The sequence below is a fragment of the Lactuca serriola genome, chromosome 7 (assembly GCF_051521515.1).
Source record: "Lactuca serriola cultivar US96UC23 chromosome 7, Lser_US96UC23_V15, whole genome shotgun sequence".
Taxonomy (NCBI): Eukaryota; Viridiplantae; Streptophyta; class Magnoliopsida; order Asterales; family Asteraceae; genus Lactuca; species Lactuca serriola.
In genome coordinates, this window is record NC_136414.1 from 9351198 (window position 1) to 9374015 (window position 22818).

Genomic DNA, 22818 nt, shown 5'->3' on the forward strand with positions numbered 1-22818 from the left:
ATATTTATAGTTCACATTTGATCCTAACCCTATATATAGCTAGGTTCAAGTATTATAACTAATTATTGTGTGGAGGGAGGAATAAATGTGGACCAATCAAATTTTAAAATAAAATAAATAATTAAATAAATAAATAAGGTAATTAGGTAATTTTATAAACAAATTCCCCAAATAGTCTTTTATAATTATGCAAGTTGATTTTAACCTAATTTATCCCCTTTTAATTACCACCGACGTCACTTTGAAAAACCCCCCATAGGATTCGATCGAAAGTGAACAAGATCGACATCGTACATAGTCTCACTTCTGTGATAAGAAGGAATCAGAAGATCTGCCATTATAGCCTCTTCAAGCTGCATCCCAATTCGCTTCTCCAGTTCTGTAACCAAAGTCGGTGCCACGTTATTGATCCTTAGTCATCGTCTTCATCTGATCAGAAAGGAAAGACGAACAGAAGCGGGCAACGGCGCGGTGATCAGTGGTGGCTATTGTCAACAACGGTGGAGGCGAGGGGTTGCTCTGGTGACTCCTCCTTGTTTCTTCTTTTCTGACCCGTTCCGCAACCCCACACGAAAAAGGAAGAAGCAACTGTAGGGGGTGTTTAGAGTTATTTGTTTGACGGGAAAGAGGGTTGAACAAAGTTAGTAACAGGTGGTGTGTTTGGCTTGTTGGGAAATTGATGAGAAGTAAGGAAAATGAGAGGGATTCATTACCCTCTTCACTGCCAGAAACCTCCACCTCTGGTGGAGGTTTTCTCAACTAAACTTGATGAACAAGGAGGTAACAGAATAGTCAAAATCATAACAGTTCTATCAGGGGGTGTTTTGTTGCTTTAATTGATAGAAAAAGAAGAAGGGATGAGAGGACAATGCCTCCTGCTGTTTCTCGGAAAACTCCCTCCTGTGGTGTTTGTGTTTGGCTGAACATAGAAGAGAAAGGGAAAGATGAGATAGATTGAGCTAAAGAGGAATGCAAGGGAAGGTAATAAGATTGATTGCATCTATTTGTGATCTTATTCCAGATCAACTCGCGTAGTTTTTTAGGTTCAACTCCTCCAAATCTTATAAACATCGTTTTGCTTGCAGTTTCTTATGTAAAGTGTGATTTTTGGTTTATGCTAACTTGATAATCATGTATTTGCTTCTGGGTTAGGTTATTTTTGGTTGATGCTAACTTGATAATCATGTATTTGCTTCTGGGTAAGGTTTTTTAATGATCAATTTTTGTTGTTGCTAGTATCAAACCCTATTATTCAACTTAGATAAAGCACTAGAAACTAGTTATTACCACTTAGATAATCATACTGGATAAGAATTGAATGACAAAATATTTGAAGATGGATTTCCAAACTTATCAATACCTAATGCACTAGACACTAGTTATTTTTGGTTTCTTTTTTGTTTCTTTTTCATTGTTGGTTGCTATTGTTATGTGGCAGATTATTTTGTCAGTTGGTATGTAGTGTATTCTATCCGAATGTCTATTATAAATGTATTCCATCAGAATGTGTTTATATGTATATAAATAATTCGTTAGTTCTAATAAGTGTATTTTTGATTTGAAAAGAAGATATAACGTATTTTGGATTCTGAAAGAAGATCTAGTGTATTCTCGATTAGGTAGAAGATGAAGTCCTTACAAGAAGGAGATGATGATTCTTACTACAACTTCAAGAATGTTCTAGTGATAATCAACAATTTCAGAATAAATGTAATTTATATTCATAGTTGTATTCTTTAAGAATAAAAGTAATAAATGATTTTAGTAGTATTGATAACATTAGAATAAAATGTTTTTCTTTTCAAGATAACCATAATCACATTCTGTTAGAATGACCGAATTATTAGAATTATTATCCAAAAAAATATCAGATTTTTAAGTTAAAAGAATTAGTTATTCCATAAAATCTGCAATTTTCCTTTTTTAAATTTATGTTAGTTGACTAAAATACCTTTATTATGAAATTATATGTTATTTTTAAATTATCTTTAATTCAATCTTATGTATTAATCACTTTCTTAAAATAACTAAAATGATTGGTCCACAATCAATCCTATATCCACACAATAATTAGTTAGAATATAATAACCTAAGCCTATATATATATATATATATATATATATATATATATATATATATATATATATATATATATAGGGAAAAGTGAATATACCCATAAGGGTATATAAGGTTAGGTACCCTTAACCAGAAAACTACGTAGTTTCGATTATTGGATTAAATTTCTCAAAAAAAAAAAAAATACAATTTCCATAAATTATTTGCTATGTTCCTAATTAGACTCAACTACTGATAACATCAAAACACGTCTTCCATGATATGCTTGATGATCGGCTGCAAATCACGTCTTCCTTGATCAATACAATAATTGGCTGCTTATCACAAAAAAAAATTAGAGAAATCGAATTCAAAGAAATCGATTTCAAAAAAAAAAAAAAATCTCCATTCAAAGAAAAACCGACTTCACAGAAACCATTTAAAAAAAAAGCAGTCTAGTAATTTCGAATTTCACCATTACCGAGTTTATTCAAATTGGAATTCAATTCAGCGAGTTCTTAGAAATCACAACTCATAACGAATTGGGTTTGATTAGATCTTTAAAAACTACAAATCGCAGCATCCCCTGTTTTTTCTTCCAGACCACTTCCAAGTAAGTCATTGATCTCGTGTTTTATGGCCTATGTTATGTGTATATGATTACTAAATATCAGCAACATGAACTAATTGTGAAGTTTCAAAGTTTGGATTTTTTATTTCAATTGGAATCGGTTGTAATTTATTTTAATGAATGATTTTTTTAGAAGAATTCTTTGAACTTTGGATGAGCTCTTTTACACCAGCATTACATCTGATGAGAACGTATTACTTTCCCAATGTATTTAACTTTTGTAGTTCTTTATTCTCGGTTTTCATTTGTATTTAAAATTGAAATTTGGCTGCCATTATGTGATTTAAACGAAAGTATGATGCTACAAAAACTACAAATATCCCATGTTTTGGTTAAGAATACTTCCAAGTAGTTTTTCTAAAACTAACATTGATATGATTATTAAAGTTTTTTAGAATTTAATATTCGAGATTATTGTTACAGTGTTCTTTATTATCTAATGAATCTTTTTTGTTCATGGATTTTAAAAGTGACATTGTTGTTTTTAGACATTGTCATTGCTTGTTATTATGTTTTTTTATGTATAATGTTTCCATTATATTCAATATAAAACAATTTTGTGTTAATCTTTTATTTGGAAATATGCATCTTTGTCTACTGCAGGTGATAATGAGTGAAGCCGAAGCAAGTAATCAAGCTATAGAACCATATATAACCGAAGATATTGACACAAATGATTACATGGAAGCAACATATGAACATGAAAAAATAAACAGTATCGGTGTGAACATTGAATTTGATGAAGATGATATTAATGATGAAACGATATTGGGAAAGATTTTTGATACACCCGATGATGCCTATACATTTTATAATGATTATTCATTTTTGCATGGATTTGGTATACGTAGAGATGACACAATTAAAAATCCTAAAACAAATGAGCCTTTTCGGAAAATATATGTATGCAACAAAGAAGGTTTCAAACGGATGGACAAAAATGATTCAAGTGAAAATGAGAAAAAACGTCGTAGAGATGTGAGAACCGGATGTCAAGCAAAGATTCGAATAACAAGACAGGAGGATGGGAAATGGTTGGTGGACTCCTTTAATGACATACACAATCACGACTTGACCATGACACCTACGAAGGTTATGAAGCATCGATCTCATAGCAATTTCCACCGTTCAATAGAAGGTAAATCTCTTATGGTGCAATTTGGTGAAGCAGGGTTGAGACCTTCTCAGATTAAAAAGGCTGTTAACACAATGAAAACCTCAAATGTAGCTGATGTAACTTCAAAGCAATGTGCTGATGTCTTATCTGAGCATCGAAAACAACATAGAGGAAAGAAGTTCTATGGACTTATAAAACATTTTCAAGATAAAACATTAGTTGACAGTGACCAGTATTTTGTCGTGGATTTGTCTGATGATGGGTATCCTAGAAATATCTTTTGGGCTGATGGTAGATCAAGAGATGCCTATACAAAATTCAGAGATGTTGTTGTGTTTGATGTCATTTATATGACTAACAAATTCAAGATGCCTTTTGCTCCCTTTACTGGAGTGAATCATCATGGACAGTCTATACTTTTTGGTGGAGCATTGCTTGAAAACGAAAAGGAAGAGACATTTGAATGGTTATTTGTACATTTCCTCAAATGTATGTTTGGCAAGTATCCGCAGACAATTATTACTGATCAAGACAAAGCAATGGGAAATGCAATAAAAAAGGTGTTTCCGAATACTCGACATCGTTTTTGTTCATGGCATATCATGAAACATGAAACTGAACACCTTCGATCATATGTTTCCCGTTACAGTGATTTTCAAGAAACGCACAAACAATGGGTAAATAGTGACACCATTGAACAATTTGAAGCAACATGGGAGGTTATGCGTACTAAGTATGAACTAGAAAGCAACTGTTGGATTAGTGACATGTATAACCAACGTATACATTGGGCTAAACCCTTCTTGAATGATACTTTCTTTGCTGGTATGACAACAACCGGACGAAGTGAGAGTATCAATTCATTTTTTGATGGATTTGTTAATTCGAGGACCATGTTGAATGAATTTGTTGTACAATACGACAAAGCAATTGAGTCTCGAAGGGCCGCCGAAGAAGATGAAGACTTCAAGACTATGAACTCGAGGCCGGTTCTTTCTTCAGTGCATCCAATCGAAGCAAAAGCAGGTCAATGTTATACTAGAAAGATGTTTGATACTTTCAAAAAAGAATGGACTGAAGCTATTACCAATTTGACTCATGAGACTATAGGAAAAACTACAGTGGAAAGCACATACCGAGTTGGGCAATTGGATGTTGATAAAAAATATTGGCGCATTGTTACCTTTCATTCTTTGGATCATGTCAACGTCACATGTTCCTGTGCGAAGTATGAGACAAATGAGATTTTGTGTAAACATAGCCTATATGTGATGAAGAAGAAGCATGTTAAGGAACTCCCGAGTCACTATATTTTACCACGACGGACCCTTAATGCTAGGTACAAACTAGGTAGTGCTAGTATCGGACTCGGAGAAATGAATACTGAAAATGGAGTTAGTGCCTACACACTATGGTGTGTCCGTTCAAATTTTACAAAACTAATTGAACAAGCTAGAGACTCCCCTTTAGAGATACAAAAAGTCAATACGCTATTGATAAGTCTTTTAGATGATCAAACAAATCGAAAGAAATCTATGTCTTTAGAGAATGCATCTCAAGGTTCTTGTATGGGAGTTTCGCAAATCGATATGATGCCACAATTATCTGTCCGCGATCCTGTTGGTCCAACTACTACAAAAGGGCGTCCTAAACTTGCAAGTAGAATCAAGTCTTCTTTAGAAGCCCCCAAAAAACGAACATGCTCTTACTGTCAAGGATTAGGTCATTATGCTACTAGTTGTTTAAAAAGAAAGGTAATAATAATAATAATTTAATATTCATGATTGAGAACTCTAATAATCACATTAACAATTTGTTATGTTTTTCATGTATCAGGCGGATGAATCGTTGCAAGAAACATAATGATGAGATGTGTTGTTTCTGTGAGCAAAAGAAAAACTAGATGCTTCATGACATTTTTTGGGTTAACTTCACCTTTTTCATGTTTTAGACATAAACGGTGTATAGATAATTTAGAAGTTTTTGATGCTTTTTAACAATTCTAATATTTTAGAATGAAATTTGTTGATTGTTTATCATGGTATTTTATGAAAAAAACAAAATTATGAAGGTATTTTGTGAAAAAACGAAATTATGAGGGTATTTTGTGAAAAAACAGAAGTACGATAGTATTTTATGAAAAAAAAAACAAAATTATGAGGGTATTTTGTGAGAAAACGAAATTATGTGGGTATTTTGTGAAAAAACCAGAAGTATGATGGTATTTTATGAAAAAAAAAACAAAATTATGAGGGTATTTTGTGAAAAATAGAAGAACGATGGTATTTTGTGAAAAAAAACAAAATTATGAGGGTATTTTGTGAAAAACAAAATTATGAGGGTATTTTGTGAAAAAAACAGAAGTATGATGGTATTTTGTGAAAAAAAACAAAATTATAAGGTTATTTTGTGAAAACACGAAATTATGAGGGTATTTTGTGAAAAAAAAAACAGAAGTACGATGGTATTTTATGAAAAAAAAAACAAAATTATGAGGGTATTTTGTGAAAAAAATGAAATTATGAGGGTATTTTGTGAAAAAACGAAACTTATCTGCAATTACAGGGTAAGAAAGAAAGTATGCTATCATTTTGGTTAGTGTTGTGTTATCTACACATAAGTTTGATGTTTTTTTAACATCGTTGGACGATTTTGCCCTTGTCCCAAATATGGTAATCCTCAAGACCTCAGAGTGAATTATCTTAACTGAAAGGTGGTAAAATTAAAGATTTTGACTTTAAAATCACCCAATTCTTTTTCCATATTCAGAATCAAATACGAATATTCTACAAATTCAACACAATATTTTCATAGTTTTAGCAAAAAAAAAAAAAAAACAAGGTTCAATTGAGCTATTACAAGTAATCTTTCATTTTATTCATATTCAACATTATAGAGCTTGAAGTCAAAACATAGGGCCCGTTTCTTTTTCTTCTTTAAGATAAAGTGTTTTATGCATAAAATCTTTCGGTTGAGACTGAATACAAGTAATAACCGTTTTAACCTTTGATTAAATGGTCATTTAATTAAGTAAACTATAAACTATACAGGGGTATTTCCTTATTGAACTAATGAACTATCTAAAATATGAATAAATGACCAATTTACCCTTCGGTCAATCCAATTAGCTATACACATGAGTTTCTTTTTGACTTCAACAGAAAAAAAAAACAAAAAAAAAAAACAACTGAACTTAATACAGAAAGTAAAGGAAATGAGGCTTTCCCCATTTAATGGCTATCTTGGCTTTAATTCCTTGATGGGTCAATAAACTAGTTTTCTAGGTGGTATATGGGATGCTCTAATCTGATATACATCATGGTGAACAGGGACTCCAAGAGCCTGAAAAACAAATTCTTGAAAATTAATGGATGGAAAATGAAGAAGAAGGTTGAAAAGGGTTTGAACTTAATACTGGAAGGATTCCATTCCAAAATAAGGAAGCTTCAATAAGATGATAAAAACAGAGGAAAAAAGAGAACTTGAAGTGTTCATACCTACACAGAGAAAGTTTCACAAGGGCTAGATATGAATCCAGTGAGCTTTGGAACAACGAGTTTCCTCCAATAAATCAAGGAAGCTTGATATAATTTCTGAATCGTTCTGTTTGTGTCTCTTATGCAACCACTCTTCCTGTATCCTAACGTTAACATCCCTTCAATACAAATAATTTCAAAGCATTAAAAACCACAGGTATTGCAGAAGCAGGACAATTTTCTTTATAAGTTTTAAGGCAGTTTTCATGCCAAAACCAGGCACCAGATGTTGAATTCTAGGAACACCATCTGCTTCATCACCCAAAATGCATCCTATAAACAAGATATTTTTGTAAGAAATACCCTCTTTAAAATAGTTTCATGAACAACAACTCAATCTTTTCATGAGTCACATCAACAAGAGAAAGTGTATACTTACTAAGTCTTAAATTAGAGAGTGGATCACACTTGTTGAATGGATATAGTACTACAGCAGCCTAGCGAGATTGTTGAATGGATATAGTACTACAGTAGCCTAGCGAGATTCCATTAATAATGAAATGAGCTCAATATTCATAAGGGTGCATAAACTATTGCTGAAATCAACTAAAACATATGGATAAAATACTACAACAGCTTAGCAATCAACTGAAGATTCCAGTGCACTTCTTCTACTTCTCTGCCAGAAAAAAGAGCTATATTTGATAAGATTGCTTCCAAAAAGTCTTTCAGATACCTTAAAATCCAAAGATTTTGACTTAAATCACTGAGTTATCTAAAACGACCAAACTCTCATTGAGATAAAACAATTGGCCTGTTGGGCTTAAAATTCGGCATAGAAACGTAATGGGGAGAGGTGGTGCTTACGACAATAACAGGGTCTGTAAGGCTGACTTCGGAGAAGAAAAGGAAAATCCAGTGAGCAAAAGAGTGTAAACTCGGGGTGCTACCATCATAACAGATTGGGTTTACATCCAAAAAGAACACCCTTTTCTTCTTCTTGATGATGATATTATTAACAGTATCATCATCTCCCTTTACTTCGTTTAGGTCATGCTTTGGTTGCAACAGCAGCCCACCAACTGTTCGACCTTCTGTCCGAGAAGAAGAAGCAATAAGGGTAGCACTAGGTTTGGCTCGGAGCTTCGTGCGCATGAAAGAGGGAGCTGAGCGAAGAGTAGTCGGATTATGAATACCCATATACATACCCATCGCTATTCGAGCTTCTAGGCCGTCCACCATCATCACATTCACCCTGATGCACCTGCAAGTGTAAGTATCTAGTCAATTGATTTGCCGAGGGCTAGATAGAGAACTCATTGGAACGATGGGTGATTGTGCCTCTTGAACCCAAGAAAAAAAAACCGAAAACATGTGTGTGGGATCGAAATACCTGTTGGATGATCAAATAATCGGATGTTAACTCAAATCCCCAACGATCACCTCACCTGTTGGTTGATACGAGCTAACACAGAAGAGCTAAAGACGAAGAATTGATTGGGGGCTTGATAAACTTCATTTCCGATGTTTTTTTTTTTTTTTTTTTTTTTTTTTTTTTTTGAGAAATTTAATCCAAGACTACGTAGTTTTGGGGTTAAGGCTAACCTTATATACTCTTATGGGTATATTCACTTTTTCCATATATATATATATATATATATATATATATATATATATATATATATATATATATATATATATATATATATATATATATATATATATATATATATATATATATATATATATATACCGGTATTAATGAGAGGGGGATTGATTTTGGCCTTATCACATATTCTATTATGTCTATAATAAAATATTCTATTATAGACATATTACGTCCCTTTCTAATTGGTGCTAACCCTAATCGCCCCTCTCCCTCTCTTCTCGTTTTTCTGATCACCTCCACCACTCTCTAATGACAGGCCCGACAGCCCCCATTCACCCCACAATCACTGTCATGAACATCAAGAATTACATACCAATCTTCCTTGATACGGATGACATCCAATACACATCTTGGGCCAAACTTTTCAAGATACCTTGTCGTGCATTTAAGGTCCTTGATCATATTATTCCACCCGCTTCATCTACTTCAGCCAGAGAAAAATCTTAAAGCTGATGAACAGGGTCACGTCTGGATGTCATTGTGTTACAATGGATATACGTGATGATTTCTAAAGATCTCTTCGTAACCATTCTCTCGCCAGGAACCACCGTTGTAGCCGTTTTGAAGGCCATTGAAAACATCTTTATAGACAGCAAACCGGCCCGTGCTCTCTATCTTCACCAGAAATTTGCAAAAGTCAAGCTTAACAACTTTCCTAACATGGTGGCATATTACCAAGAAGTCAAAAATCTCTCTCTAATCAGCTAACTAATGTCGAGGCTCTTGTAGACAATCAGCGACTTGTTCTACAGCTTATCTTCAGTCTCTCGGATTAATACGACAACATCACCACACTTATCCAACAATCCACTACGGTACTCGACTTCTACACCGCCCACTCTAAACTTTGTCTCGAGGAAACCAGAGAATCACTGCATAACCCACCCGTCACCGCCCTCACTGCCTCCATCACCGCACTAGCAACGAACATCGCCAGCACAACCACCTCTGATCAGCGAGACAACGGACCATATTCTCAGTCGCAGCAGCCCCGGTCCCCAGGTCCGGGCCATTCAGATGGATCTTATCGTGGGCGGGGTCGAGGTGGATGGGGCAGAGGTCGGGGACGTGGACATGAGTTTAACGCTCTTATCGATAATAATACTTGGGATTTGGTACCTCGTCTTCCAAATATGAATATTATTGGCTACATGTGGATTTTTAAGCACAAAACTAAAGCTGATGGGTCACTAAAGCGCTACAAGACACGTTTGGTTTGTGATGGCAGGTCACAACAAGTAGGGATTAACTGCGATAAAACTTTTATTCCGATAGTAAAATCGGGTGCTTAGCATTGCTTTACATAAACGGTGGGTCATAAACCAACCGGATGTAAAGAACGCATTTCTTCACGAGCACCTTTCTGAGACAGTTTTCATGCACTAACCTCTTGGGTTTCAGGACTCTACACACCCTAATCATGTTTGCAGGTTGAAGCGCTCACTTTACATTCTAAAACAAGCACCGCATGCGTGGTACCAACGCTTCACTGACTATGTTACCACCATTGGTTTTCAACATAGCACATGAGATCACTCCCTCTTATTTACACAACATACCTCCACCTTTATGTGGACGATATCATCTTCACTGCCTCTTCTATGTCACTGTACACCCGACTATTTTCATGCCTGTCATTTGAGTTCACCATGAAAGACCTCGGGCTCTTGCACTATTTTCTTGGCATTTCTATCAAGTGAGACGTTACCAGCATGTTCCGCTCTCAGTAAAAATATGCATCGGATATCATTTCCAGGGCCAAAATGGAGAACTGGAATCCAGTACAAACCCCGGTTAATGCAGCAGGAAAACTAAGCAGTGACGCATGCAATCTTATCGATAATCCCTCCACATATCGTAGCCTTGTTGGGGTTCTTCAATACCTTACTTTCACCAAGACCGACATTTCTTATGTTGTCTAGCAGGTGTGCATGCACATGTACGCCCCAAAAAATGCTCATTGGGATGCTCTTAAACGCATTATCCATATCCATTATGTTAAGGGCACCGTTCACATGGGATTGCACATGTCTACGAGCTCCCCAACCAACCTCGTCTCACACCAATGCAGACTGGACAGGTTGCCCAGACACTAGGCGCTCCACTTCTAGCTATTGCGTTTATTTAGGGACAACTTGGTCTCCTGGTCTTCTAAACGCCAAACAACTATCTCTCGCTCCAGCACCGAGGCAGAATACCGAGGGGTCGCTAATGTTGTAGCTAGAATCTGTTGGCTATGTAACCTGTTACTTGAGATTGGTATGCCACCTAAACGCACATCACTGGTTTATTGTGACAATGTCAGTGCCCTTTATCTGTCTCAAAACCCGATTCAACATCAACGTACAAAACACATTTAAATCGACATTCATTTTGTTCATGAAAAAGTGCAACATGTTGGTGTTATTCCAAACCAAGTCAATGCCATGTATTTTATTTAGGGGCCATACAATCTTTTGTTGGGAGTATGACTAAGTAAATAGCCACGTTTGGCTCTAGAGAGTTAGCAGGCAGTAGATGCAGTCATTTTAGGATAATTAGTTGAAAGTATGTTATATAAATATCCTTGTAATCGATTGATTGAAGTATCAGAATAAACACAGAAAAATTTCCCTGCATCTTCTCTTTTTTTACTTTGTTTTTGCTGTGTAAAACAGGGCCTGAACCAACATTTGGTATCAAAGCAGGTTGAAGCAGGTTTGAGAGTCGGTGTCAAGAAAGGAGGAGCAGCCCTTGGTTGCAGGGTTGAGAACGGAAAAGAAGAAGCCAGTGAGATTAACAGATAAAATTGTGAAGGGAGAGAAGAGGTAGAAGAACAAGATGATGAAGGGGTTGAGTCAAGTGAAAACCCCAGAAGCTTTGAAAGCCCGAGTACCAATTCTATGACAGAAAGGTCAAGAGGAAGATAAGAAGCAAGGTTGATCATGGTTGTTGATCAGAGAAAGATGCAGCAGCAGAAACTTGTTCTATTTTAGCAAGAATCAGTAAGCAAGAAGAGATACAAAGAAAGAAAGAAGAAATAAGAAAGAACGAAGATTGTGACCTGCAACCTGTTGGCTGTTGCTTTTTGGAGAAAGAAAGAAACACAGAAAGGAGGATCAAACCAGGGTGGTTCTCGGTTGTGGTGTGTTCTGGCTTCTGTTCTGGTGTTAATGGCTCACAAGGGTGTTGAAAGATGAAAGTCCGGTTGTGGTTGTTCGATCCCAGAGATAGCAGAAGACGGTTATTGAGGAACAAAACAAGCAAGCATGTCAAAGCAGCAAGTGATTAAGACGCAGGAAGGGTCGGTTGCAAGAAAGAAAAGCAAGATAGCAGCAAGTAGCAGACAAGAAAGAAATCAAGCAGCAAGAGCGATCTATTTTGATCAAGGAAGAAAGAAAGAAGCAAGACCGAATGAGAAGCTTCAAGACCGGTGGCACCTAGACCGAAGACCGAAGAGGTAAACGAGACCGACAGTTTACCTGAGAAAGAGACTGAGAGAAAGAAAGAAGTTTGGCAGAAATGATTTGGATTAAGGGGGAGAATGTTGGTGTTAATCCAAACCAGGTCAAAGCCATGTATTTTATTCAGGGCAATTCAGTCTTTTGTTAGGAGTATGACTAAGTAAATAACCACGTTTGGCTATAGAAAGTTAGTAGGCAGTATATGCAGTCATTTTAGGATAATTAGTTGAAAGTATGTTATATAAATATCCTTGTAATCGATTTATTGAAGTATCAGAATAAACACAGAAAAATTGCCCATCTTCTCTTTTTTTACTCTGTTTTTGGTATGTGAAGCAGGGCCTGAACCAACACAACATGAACAAATTCGGGTGTTACATGTGCCCTCCCGATACCAGTTCGCTAACATCTTCACGATGGGACTCCCACGAGTTTTGTTTAACGATTTGTGGTCCGTCTAAGCATCCGTGAACCTCCACCTTAGACCTTAGACCCCCTGGGGTATATTAGACTAGCGATTTATTATACTCTGTTTTTTTTTTTTGTAATTATGTTATATTATGAGGTGGTATACACACACACACCAGTATCAATGAGAGGGGATTGATTTTGGCCTTATCACATATTCTATTAGCTTCAAAATTACCTCGAAGCCAGCTATACTTGGGGGTATTTTGGGAATTTAACATTTTGAAGTTTTAGGCATAAATAGAAGGACTACTAGTTTCAACTTTATTTGAGCGAGACATTTAACAAAAAATGGACTATCTGATTCGCTTTTCTTTTTTGAAATTAAGGAGGTTGACTTGCTTATTTTTGGAACACAAAGGTTGATATTAGTTTATATCGAATACTTATTTCTTTTTTAGGAAAAAAACGGACCATCCAAGTTGAAGAAGTGTTTTGAACTTTCTATGTGAATGCTCAAGCAAGCAATAAGATCAAAAGTAATGTACTTGTATTTGGGGGACTAAAGTATGGTTTTTATATTATCTGTGGGTTTCTAGCATAATATTGAAAGTCTGGTGCTTTTAGTTGAGGAGATCTCGATTATAACATTATATTTTCATTGGTTTGTATATTTGGAATCTAATTTATTGGATAACAAAAAGTTAAATATAAGATATAACAATGTCTTTCTGTTGGTTTGCATACTTCAAAATTTATGCCAAATTACAACATTGTACTTTGAAAGTACAATGCTTTAACCGTGTATCCATCAGTATCATATGTGTAAATTTTGCATTCATTCGCATAGTGGTAGATAAGGCACTTAGGTACTAGAAAATACACCTTTAATAACATGCTTTGCATGCCATTAAAGCCACAATCATAAATAAACATAACACCCATTTATGTGTCATGTATTTATGGTATACCATTTGTATGTCATAAATGATTTACCTTTTTGTTTTTTATAAATTCTCGACGTACATTTGTATATCATGATTTTTGACAAAATTTTAAAAACATATATTATTTTTAAATTTACTAATATTCAAATTAAATCACACATTTAATGTCTCATAATATAAAATAAAATATTATACACAAAAAATACAATCCATTGCACAAAATAGAAAATATCAAACACAAATAATCATTCTAATGGTAAATAAATGTAATGCATTGCTAATATATTTACATATTCCTATAATTTGTAGAGTATGCAAGCACATTGAGAAAGTTCTTCATCTCTTGAAGTGTCAAGAGTGTTCTGCATGTTCTCCCCAAAAGCTTCTTATACTAAAGAATGGTATTTCTACCTTTAAAGTTGCTTCCGTGAAACCCTCGCGTATAGCCATCATCTGAAACACCCCTTCATCTTAATCGACTTCACTGAATCAGAGGCTTCACCATAATCTTCGAATCAAAGTTCCACCCGCCTAATTGAAACCCTTCCCTTTGTTGACCGCCCACTGCCTGCTTCTTTTGATCTCATACCTTCAAGCTAACATAAAAAATGTATATATGATGAAAATTAAGAAACTGTTTCAAAATAGGAAGAAAGCTTTTGTTGGATCTGATTGATTGTTTAAGTCCTAACCAAGAACTCAAATCTCTCTTTTTTCAATGATGTATATTGTTTTGGGTTTAAATGGTTTATTTGTAGTCGTAAATATGAGATCACTCATTTTACGATAATGTGTATTGTTTTGGGTTTAATTGGTTAATTTGTGGTTGTAAATATGTTGCTATCATCGGTATACTATTTTCTGAGGATGAATATTTTGATAATATTTATTGTTATGGTAGTCTCTATAATTATTTATCATATTTAGAACATAGAATATAATTCAAAATAATATAAATTATACAATATTAATAATATAATTTGAAATAAATAACTCTCTTGATAAAAAGTCATACTATGAAATGTTGTTTTATTGTAAATGAAATTGTATCAATTTATGTGGCTATTTAAGTAATGCCAAGGAGGAAATATTGTTTTTAAGGAAAAATAAAAAAATTTCAATCTTAGGGGGCCAAAACTATGAATTTGGAGGCAAGAGAATTAGAACTTTCACTATATTTCCCTCCAGTCGAGGTGATATTTAAAGAAACAATGTTCTTTTCCACCGAATAGATGGTCAAACATTCTTTATTTAGATTTTAATTTATTAATGTCGATGAAAATGGCTAGGAAACATTTTTAGAATTAGATGTGGGTTGATAATTGATTATAAATATGCCAAAATAGACTCAACGAATTGTATCCGAGTGAGTGAGCCAAAAAATGTTAGGGAAGTATTAAATGATAGAATAAGTAGAAAGTATGGAAAATATGGTGTATGTGTGCGTTTGTGTCTGTGTGTATGCATGTGTTTAGTGATCGTCATTAGAAAAGAAGAACCTAAATCAATAAAAGTTATATGTAGTTACATCATAGTTGCCACCGTTACAAATCGAATTTGTCAAAAAACCTTTTTCAAGACAATCCTCTCACTGAAACACACAATTCATCTTTCTCTCCACCATTTCACCCCCTTCACTGATAAATTTTGTCAAATCATATGTGTCCTCCAAATTCCTCCAAATCTGTGTACCCATAACCACCATCACCAACGTGCTTCTATAGTACTGGTTGTTTATGTCGCACCCCAAACGCAGTTACACCAAAATTGAACTTGTTATAAACAACCTACTTTCATTGCTTGTTTAGTATATCATCTTATTTTTTAAACATTTTATAATCCCCCCTCCTTTATTTTAAACATATATTATATTTGGAATTGATTTTTTTCTTATAAACTATGTAGCTATAAAAATACTCATTTTCATTATAATTATTTATAAATTTGATTAATTTGTTAAAATAAAAATATTATTGATTCGAAAGATAAAATGTGATACCGTAATTGATAAATGAGTGATTGAAGAATATTAAATGGTTGATGAATGGTAACAAAACCAGTTATATGCTCCAATGTTTATAAATATTTAATGAGTAATGATAAGTCCATGAAATTAAATTCATTAGAGATGCTATAAATATGTCAGATTATTTGGAATATAAATAAACAAAATATAAATCTTCCTTTATTAGATCTTTACACAAAAGTTACACCATAACAAAACAAAGGTGTCATTGTTTCACAATTATGACAAATTAAAACAAGTCGTATCCCGACGCAATATTCCTCACTCAAAACTTATTTTTAGGCGATACTAAGGGCAGCTTCTTCCAGCGCTCCAGCACTCCATGCTCCTTTGTATTGGATAGGTTCTTTTGTCTTATCTGTGCCAAATTGTAAAATATATGGGAAATGTGGTACCTTATACTTACCACATAATTCCTGAAAAATTGCAATCCATTAGTAACAATATGGAATATTAATATTAGTTTAAATTAAAAAATAGAAGGGAAAAAAATCGAGGAATATTACAGGGCAATTCTGACAGTTCACTTCACCAAACTTGACCTTTCCGCACATATTAGCGGAAGCTTTGTCCCATTCAGGTTTAAGGCCTTTAACGGCTCCACACCTATAAGAAAACACATACACACATATTATATATATATATATATATATATATATATATATATATATATATATATATATATATATATATATATATATATATATATATATAGTAAAAATAGTAAGTATATGTGGAATAGTAAATTACTGAGGTATAAGGAACTGGACAATCCATTTGTCTTGGCTTTTCATAACTGCCTGATCAAAAGTACAATCAAACAATTCTTCAGCATGAACGAGATTGAAATTTGAGATGACCGATAAAAAGAAGAAAGAAATCAAGATGAACACTTTTGTCGAGCGATCCATGGTGGAATGGAAAACGAAGAGATTGTTTTTGACTTTTTGTGTTTGATTTTGATTGATAGGAATAGGAGATACACGTTTTAAATAGTGAAGCCATCTTGTAATTTGCGGAAACACGGACGGATTACATTTGCGTAGGAATTGATTGGGTCAAATTACTCCTAGACTAATGGTTTTCTTTTAAACAGGGGAAAAGAATGGTTGTGTTTTATTTGTTAGTTTGTTATATATAATAGGAATTCTCCTAATTCAGTGTTGGATTCCATTAAATTATGAACATGAATAATAAATAAACAGAACAGAACAGAACGTAGTGCTACATTTGATTTGATTTAATCTATCTGATGTTTGTATTCTAACATTGATGAAATGTTATTACACTGTAGTAAGTGCTTGAAAGGGGACCTCTTTCTCTTAACTTTCAGACGTCACATCACTTACAACCATCCTTCACCGCCACCTCTCTTCCAACCACCGCCGCCCATTGCATATGGCTTCAACCACGCGAATCAAAAATCTGCATCGATTGATGAAGGTGACTGGAATCAAGAGAAAACATAGATTGTTTCAATCGATTTTTTTGGGTTTGATTTAGGTCCAGGTTAAAATAGATTGTTTTTTGGTCATGAAAGCAAGTGATATATAGGTATACTCATCGTAGTTGTTATCTCGATATTGATCTCTATTCTATTGAATGATGTTTCTTTTGATTTTTGTTGTTTGATTTTGTTATGAATGTCTGCCAATAATCATTTTTAGCGTTATAATTCGATCTTTAGATTTGGTTCTTTTGATTTTTGATGTTTGATTTTGTTATTAGTGCTTATTCTCAGACACTTCATCGATATGTACTCCTTAATTTATTTATGACGTTTTTGGATGAAATAGAACTAAACACACATTTCCATTTTCTATATATGATGCTATTACAAAAGGTACCAAATGGCAAGAGCCAATCAAAGTGCCTTTCCATTTTCTAAATACTTTGTTATTTCTTGCATTCAAACCACATACAAAAAACAACATTGCTCTTATAGTCTGGGATCTATAACGATTAAATGCTAAAATGCTAAAATGGCAAAAATGTTTGGTTGGTTTGCTTAATATAATATTCTACTATCATTTTCCCATTATGGCATTAGTGCTTGGTCAAAGTTGAAAAAAAATATTTAATTTAATAGGATAGAGCTTTCAAAGTACATGAACATGGCAAGGTACTTTGATGTAATTGAAAAGAAAAAGTTTAAATGCAAAAAATGACAATGTACGATACTTTGATGTAATCAGATAGGGTTTTCAAAAAAATGGCATACATAAATGTTGATCAGTTTGAACTAGAGTTGTACATACGGACCAAGCTTAGTAAAACGAACTATAATCATATTAGAATGTGACTTTTTAGACTCAAAGGCCCCAAAGGTCAGGTCGGGCTTTTTTGACTATATATCTAAATTTCAGTGATTTAATATTTATTCTTTAATTTAGAAGCTTATAATTCTTCAAAATTACCCCTAAGCCAGCTATATTTGGGGGTATTTTGGGAATTTAATATTTTGAAATTTTAAGCATAAATAGAAAGACTACTAACTTCACCTTAATTTGATCTATACATTTGACAAAAAAATGGAATTATGGACTATCCAATTCGCTTTTCTTTTTGGAAATTAAGTAGGCTGGCTTGCTTATTTTTGGAATACAGAGGTTGATATTAGTTTATATTGAATACTTATTTCTTTTTTAGGCAAAAAAAGGACCATCCAAGTTGAAGAAGTGTTTTGAACTTGCTATGTGAATGCTCAAGCAAGCAATGAGATCAAAAGTAAGGTACTTTTACTTGGGGGACTAAAGTATGGTTTTTATATTATCTGTGGTTTTCTAGCATTATATTGAAGGTCTGGTGCTTTTAGTTGAAGAAGTCTCGATTATAAAATTATACTTTCATTGGTTTGTATATTTTGGCATCTAATTTATTGGAGTAACAACAAGTTAAATGCAAGATACAACAACGTATTTCTGTTGGTTTGAATATTTTGGGGTCATACTTTTGTTTTATTTATTTTAGCATTGTACTTCAAAATCTATGCCAAATTACAACATGGTACTTTGAAAGTACAATGCTTCAACCGTGTATCCATGAGTATCATATGTGTATATAATTTTGCTTTGTTTAATTTGTAGAGTAAATTACATTTATGGTCACTGACTTTACTTAACATTTTCATACTTGCTACCAAATAATTTTTTGTTGCAATTTGGGTTCCTATATTTCGTTGTTGTAATGATTTTGGTCCCTATATGCACCAAAATACAAAAGGAAACTATTGAATATTCAAATTTTGAACAAAATCTAGGACTAAATTTATTTTCAAAGTTCAATGCTTTAATAAGCAAAAAACCAATTATAACCTTGTCTCATGTTTTTTAGCAAACCTACTTATGGTTTATGGCTTCTTTAGCATTTGTAGCAATGAACTTCCATTATATTTTCAAAAGAAATTATTAAAATGACCGTTAATTGGTTTTTTCTGTTTATAGAAATGTACTTTCAACAAAATTTATTGCTTAAATACCCGCCGCAACGCATGGGTTTAAAACCTTTTTTCCACTCTGTTACACGATATAGAGAATCGGAAGAATTTGCTCTCTAATAACTTGATGTAATTTGATTTTAATCATTTCAAATTTTTTTCATTTTGCAATATCTCAAGACTCCCATCAATGCTTGAAATGAGGTGCTTTTGGTTGGTCAAACTTTTCTTTAATTACACAAGTCTTTTTACATATAGCTTATTAAGTAATGTAGATTCTTATATCATACCTTCACTTATCATGGACATGTTTAAAATTTTTGTTATTTAAAAAAAAAAAGAACCGTGCAATTTGAAAAATCACAAAACCTGTGTATTCAAGCAACCAAGTTTATGCTTAGGGATGAGCAAAAGGATCGAACCGGCCAGAACCGGGAACCGGCTTCGGCTAAAATCAAGAACCGAACCGGCCCGACGGTTCTACCGGTTCCGGTTCTAACCGGTTCTTGTCGTGTCTTCAAATGTTGGAACCGGTCCTCGAAAAATAGCATCATACGGTTCCGGTTATATCGGTTCCGGTTCCGGTTCCCGGTTCCAAAAATCCACAAAAATAACGTCCGGTCCCAGCCCGACCGGTTCCATCGGGTTCCGATTCCGGTTCTGGTACCGGTTCCGGTCGGTTTCCCGGTCCATATGCTCATCCCTATTTATGCTTATGGCTTTGTCCTGTGATATCCAACTTACTTCACTTGGTTGCATATACACAGTAAGAGAGATTTGTTGTGGTATGCGTTTATTAAAGTTTAAAAAAATCTTAAATTAATATAATCCTCATTTGTCAAAATTTTATTTTACTGAAGTACAATATCATTAAATTGCAGAAGATCAATAACAAGTTAGTTGTCCAAAAGAATCATCATTTAACATTTGAAAGTCAACCCTGAGATGCAAATGAAATCGATGAACTAATATTCTAGTTCTGGTGATCAATATGTGTTCCCTTAGACCAAGTATCTTGGTACTTTTCCATGTCTTGGTAGAATTCTATTATTCTAGTAGGAGAGGAGATATGATAGGAACGTGAATCCAATAACAGATAAATGAAACTAAAATATGAGTATAAATCTAGGTAGCTATTTGATTACTAAATGGAAATAAGAACAAATCAGAAAGGAAATCCAAACTCCTGCCCTAATTAGAGAAGTTCTCTCAAGAGAAACATCCTACCCAAGCTAAAGCCGATACTCAAAGCTACAAAATACTGAATACCTCACTATTCCTATCACTACTCTATTTATGCTATTCTTGAGATAATTCTAGATAGGGTGCAAAATAGATAATAATAGATATTACAATTAAGTCCCCCATGTTTACCCATATATTTATATAAGACCCATAGCACATTCTCTATCAATACCACCGTCTCGAAGAAGAGGCTTGTCCTCAAGCCGGGAGTTGGGAAATTGATTTTTTGTTTAAAAGGCACTTTTGCTTCTTTGATTGGACATTGTTGCAATGGAATCAGCCATTGCTTCCTTTGTTTTACCTTGCTGTCAACACAACTATTTTCCTCTCTTTCATTGGATTCAATCAACAACTTCTTTCATTGATGGCTGGCCAAAAGATGACAACTTTCTGCACTTTATAGCAACCTTTAAGGTATAATAGATGAAAAGCTTGAGCATAGCTCGATATTCTTCCACTTCTTTCTTATTTTTGCCAAAAGTTATAATATTCTCTTTGGTGGTGTTCATGTCCCAGGATTCTTTGTCCTTAAGAAAAGAGACAAGCTCGATTTCATATGTACTAGTTGCATTAGTCGGCAATACTGCTAATTCTTGCTTGAAACCAATAAAACCAAAAGAATATTTTGGTGCAATACTCAGAAGAACCACTTCACCTTTCTTCATCATCATCACAACTTCTTCAAGCCAATCAACTTCCTGCTCTTTATCTACCAACTTAAATTGAAAAACAACCCCTTCATTTGGGAGCCGGAATCCCGCCCCTTCTTCCAAGATTTTCTGGAGGACTTTCTTGTCATCTGTAATATTTGTAGAGACCCTCCATGATATTATTTGTAGTGTAGCATTTTCAGGGATGGAACCTTCATTACCAGATGCGTTTTTTCCCTTGTCTCCAATTCCATATTTTAGTATGACTATAGGGATGACCTTGTCCCCCTTCAATCTGGTGTTTAATTTCCGTTTAGCAATCTCTATCTTATCTTTATGGAAGAATTTCTGTTAGGTCCGAATCTGGATCTATCACTGATAATCAAACAATCACGAAACAAGAATAACAAGAATAATATGAATGAATTGAGCTTGCATACGATTAAACACTTGAATCGTCAGATACAACTCAAATACCAGCTGTAAACTCTAGAGCATCGAACCCCTCAAAAGACAAACTCGTAGACTATTTATACGAGACAAGACCGCAAACATAGTTTGCTGCCGTAAACATGTTTACGGTCGTAAACACCACAAAACACAGACTAAAAAAAAGTGCAATTACAGACATAAACCAAAACAAATCACATGCTAAGCCTAGCCCAAACCATTAATAAGACCCTTCAATCTCTCCCTTGGTTTGGAGCATGCTTGGATTTAGTCTTTGTCAACAACCAGCACATCGGATCTCCCCATAGCTCCATTCCATATTCTCTTGTCGATAATCGTAGCCACCATCCTTGTATATTCCTTTGCAGCAGGTTCAAATAACTCATCAGCAGCAATAATTTGATGATTTGCAAGCTAATGAATGTCCCGCTCACCAAACTGGAGTAGATCCCTTTTGTCATTCAAGCGAATGCAATCTTCTTTGAGCTTAATAACAACAGCATTTGATGTTTCATCATACACCCAATACAGCATAGAGTGAAGAGATCCATCAGGACAATTTTGAGGGATAGGGATGTGTTTGACTTGAGCAGTGGCAGGCCACATCACTGCTCGAATAGGCTCGCTGGTTTCGTGATCCAAAACGTGCTTGTGAACTGCAACAAAAGACTCCGCAGTTTTCATTGATGGAAAACCCTTGGCCACTTGATCTTCCAAGAAAGATTTGAATTGGCTAGCCTTGGGATTATTTGACGGATTTGAGAAGGGAGCTTTAGATAGCTCAATAAGATCAACTTTGGTAAAGGAGTGGAAATCATGAGCATCCTTGTACAATTCTTTATTCCCACTCTTCCTTCGTACCATAAACATATCCAACGTATCATGAAATCCCCATGATATAATTCCTGACCTATCACCATATACGTCTCTGAAAGTTTGAGTGCTCAGGGCAGTGAAAGTTATGCGACGCCTATCCCAAGGAGATTTATGATCCACACTTCTTTTAAATAACCATTTGTTCTTGTCAGTTGACTTATCAGCGACTTTCTTCCTTTTGGCACCTTTTGCCTTTGCAGCTCTAGAGGACTGTTCTGGATCCAGTTCAAAACGGTCTACAACAATTGGGGATCTGATTGGTTGAGAGGAAATGGGAGCATCAACATGATGAGTATCTGGAGCAGGGGAATCGACATGAGGTTCATCAGCAGTTGTCTTGAAATCATCACCAAACCTGCTTTCAAGCTTCTTTTGCAACTCTAGAAAAC

At 34.4% G+C, this 22818-nt stretch overlaps 1 protein-coding gene, 2 long non-coding RNA genes and 1 pseudogene across 8 annotated transcripts; 1 reads left to right on the forward strand and 3 right to left on the reverse strand.

Annotated features, from left to right (window-relative positions):
• Positions 1-1626: 1626 nt before the first annotated feature.
• On the forward strand, positions 1627-5666 carry LOC145063723 (protein FAR1-RELATED SEQUENCE 9-like). Its single transcript, XM_079011311.1, has 3 exons — positions 1627-1710; positions 3290-5557; positions 5640-5666. Exons 1-3 carry the CDS (start codon positions 1627-1629, stop codon positions 5664-5666), a joined length of 2379 nt encoding a protein of 792 aa, XP_078867437.1.
• Positions 5667-6789: 1123 nt separating this feature from the next.
• On the reverse strand, positions 6790-8841 carry LOC145065010 (uncharacterized). 6 transcript variants are annotated; one of them, XR_013688200.1, is made up of 5 exons: positions 8673-8841; positions 8147-8543; positions 7719-8015; positions 7301-7612; positions 6790-7145 (listed from the first exon to the last, which is right to left on the reverse strand). It is a non-coding gene; the product is annotated as an uncharacterized LOC145065010 (long non-coding RNA). The 6 variants fall into 6 exon arrangements; XR_013688202.1 differs by having other exon boundaries at positions 7719-7814; positions 7911-8543; XR_013688199.1 differs by having other exon boundaries at positions 7301-7458; positions 7563-7612; positions 7719-8543.
• Positions 8842-15964: 7123 nt separating this feature from the next.
• On the reverse strand, positions 15965-16737 carry LOC145062695 (uncharacterized). Its single transcript, XR_013687683.1, has 3 exons — positions 16523-16737; positions 16279-16378; positions 15965-16188 (listed from the first exon to the last, which is right to left on the reverse strand). It is a non-coding gene; the product is annotated as an uncharacterized LOC145062695 (long non-coding RNA).
• Positions 16738-20794: 4057 nt separating this feature from the next.
• Positions 20795-21901, reverse strand: LOC145063724 (peptidyl-prolyl cis-trans isomerase FKBP62 pseudogene; annotated as a pseudogene).
• Positions 21902-22818: the final 917 nt, after the last annotated feature.